At 25.3% G+C, this 2,772-nt stretch overlaps 2 protein-coding genes and 1 non-coding gene across 3 annotated transcripts in view; 2 read left to right on the plus strand and 1 right to left on the minus strand.

Moving 5' to 3' along the window:
• Nucleotides 1-832: 832 nt before the first annotated feature.
• On the plus strand, nt 833-1,459 carry EHI_055830 (rRNA processing protein, putative; the record flags this gene model as incomplete). Its single annotated transcript, XM_651188.1, has 1 exon — nt 833-1,459. One exon carries the CDS (start codon nt 833-835, stop codon nt 1,457-1,459), a length of 627 nt encoding a protein of 208 aa, XP_656280.1.
• Nucleotides 1,460-2,457: 998 nt separating this feature from the next.
• Nucleotides 2,458-2,540, plus strand: EHI_055840. The gene has a single exon. It is a non-coding gene; the product is annotated as a tRNA-Ile (tRNA).
• A 178-nt stretch (nt 2,541-2,718) lies between these two features.
• EHI_055850 (L-asparaginase 1, putative) overlaps nt 2,719-2,772 on the minus strand; it is a gene marked incomplete at both ends in the record, with an annotated part of 657 nt that continues 603 nt past the window's right edge. Inside the window, one exon of the mRNA XM_001913910.1 lies at nt 2,719-2,772. This exon is cut by the window's right edge and continues 603 nt beyond it. Coding sequence (XP_001913945.1) covers nt 2,719-2,772 — 54 coding nt within the window.

The following is a 2,772-nucleotide window of genomic DNA, read 5'->3' on the forward strand; positions in this document are numbered from 1 at the left end:
TAAACGAACTTGTTGTAGTGGACTGATAGAATTAATAAGAAGTGATACTCCATTTCGCTTTTCTTTAAAATTCCTATTAGAACTTGAGACATCATAAAATATAAAGAATGTGGATTTACCAAATTCAATTCCTCTAGAATATTCAAAGTCTTGTGGATTATAATATTGTATTGTTTGAAACCCAGGATAAAATATTGCTGTGTTTGAATGATGAATTGAAATGAATAATGGTTTTGGATAAATCCTTAAAAAGTAATTGGGAAGTTCTTTAGACCAACAAATATCATCATTATCATATTGTGTTGGATAACTAGAATAATGTACCATTGGTGAATTATAACTTTTCAAATAACATGATATTCCACAATAATATGGATGTTGTAATGGATAAGGTCCTCCTAGATATGATAATGGAAATGGTTGGTATTCTTCAGTTTGATAAAATCCATGAATGTCAAATACACATGAAGAGGAACAACTAGCTCTAGTTTTATTTCTGTTCTACATAATAAGTGAAGAAATTTCTAAGTATAGAAGATTGAACAAACTTCAAAACGAGTTTTGTAAATATAAAAAATGTTATCAAGAAAGTCATATAATCCATAACATTGAAAAAGAAAAATAATCAGTAATATATTCATTTGTCTTGAGGCTGACAGTTTTAGTTATTACTAGAATCTTTATTAGATTAAATTCATATTGTTTTTTATTTACAATGAATTATCAGGAATATTCCTATTGTTATAAATATTTTGTTGTATAAAACAAGAAAAGAAAAAAGAAAAAAGGGTTTAAAAAAGAAAAAAAAACAAGAATTAGATTATCATATTGTATGACCGAAGTTGAAGTTGTCAAATTGGAAAATACTCCAGAAATGGTCCAAGCGTTAAATCAAATGTGTAAAGAAATAGTTACTGAAGATGGTAAAACTCCTGAAGAATTTGAAAAAAATTTACGATTAACAAATGAAGATGTTACTGAAGTACAAAATATCGATAATGACTATGAACGTGAGTTAGTTTTTTATCAACAAGCAATTAAATCAGTTATACAAGCAAGAAAGTATTTCAATGCTAACAAATATCCACATAAACGACCAGTTGATTATTATGCAGAAATGCTTAAATCAGATGAACATATGGAACGAATAAGACCTGAATTGATGAAGATTCAAAAGAAAATTGAAGCAGTTGAACAACGAAAGAAGAACCTTGAAATGCAAAAAGAAGAAAATAAAATGAAAAAACAAAAAAGAAGAGAAGATGCTATTCAACGACTTAAAGCTAAAAAAGAAAAGAAGAAAGCACGTTTCAGAGATAAAGCACTTGCCAAACAAGGAAGATTTAATAAATTAGATGATAAGAAAATTACTAATGGTAAAGTTATGTTTGGAAAGAAGAAAACAGAAATGAGAAAACAAAAAAATGGTGGTAATCATAAGAAAGGAGGTAAGAGATAAGTGATTGGTATTGATTTTTTTTAATTTTTTTATTTACTTCATTTACATTTAATAAAGAATCATCTTCAAAACATAATCTCATTGTAATTTATTCATTTTGTAATTTATACTTCTTAATATTACTAGTTATTTGTTTTATATTTGTAAGATTTCTAAAACGTTTCAGTAACAAGTGTTAATCTTTGTCAAATACGTTATAGTAAAACCGACATTCATAAGAAATGGTTATTTTATTTTCTTCATCAACCTTTACTTCATTTCTAGAGTTTATTTCAATTATACAAGTATTATAAAGTCTATAACACAACAATACATCTTTCTATAACACCAATTTAAAAAACAAACTACTGTAATTTTTTATTTGAGAAGTTTAATAAAACCAAAATTAAAAACTGATAGATAGATTTGACTCTTTTAAAGGTATTAAACCAAATCAAGAAATTAGTATTACATTGAAATTACTCTTTTTACATGTCTTATAAAAATAGTATATATATTCATATTTTTCTTAATAATTGAATATTTAAAAGAATTAAAGAATCATATTAAAAAAATAGATATTCTTGATAAAGACAAGTACAGAACCAGACATTTCTAATGTTGTTGTTTTTGTATTAGTACTTTTAGATTATTTAGTGTAATCATTTCTAAGTCATATTCTTTATCATTTGGTCATTCAAATAAAACACTTTATGAAGTGCATTATTTGTTATATTACTACAAACAACCCATTTCAATTTAAAGGAATTGAAAATGCACATTGTAAAAACAAGAGTAAGTCAAATCACACCTAAATGAATGGGTGGATTGTTATAATTGAAATAAAAACAAAGACACAATGATGAATGTTTACTAAACATGATTTTTTTTTTGAATTTGTTTGTTTTTAATTTACATGAAAGAAGTAATGTTGTTATTTCAATTGGTTGTCATAATCAAATTTCAATTTAAAAATAAAGTAAGAACAAATCAAGAAAGAATGAAACAAAAAGCAAGAAGGCCCCGTAGCACAGTCGGTAGTGCATCGTACTTATAGAAAAGAGAAATGCGAGGGTCGCGGGTTCGATCCCCGCCGGGACCATTTTTCTTTTTCTTTAAACAAAATTAAAACATTATTGACAGTATCAAATGAGAATTACTATTTAATAATTGTTTGATTAATAAACAACCTGCTTATTGAAATAGAATAAATGTGCTTGTATGTTTTAATTTTTTGTTATAATTCTGTTGATTAATTAATTAGTAAAAGGAAATTACTATTATACAAACACTTTTAATAAATGTTGTAAATTAAAACACTGAAATAAAATATA

The sequence above is a fragment of the Entamoeba histolytica genome, genomic scaffold, assembly GCF_000208925.1.
Source record: "Entamoeba histolytica HM-1:IMSS scf_1104750517105 genomic scaffold, whole genome shotgun sequence".
NCBI lineage: Eukaryota > Evosea > Mastigamoebida > Endamoebidae > Entamoeba > Entamoeba histolytica.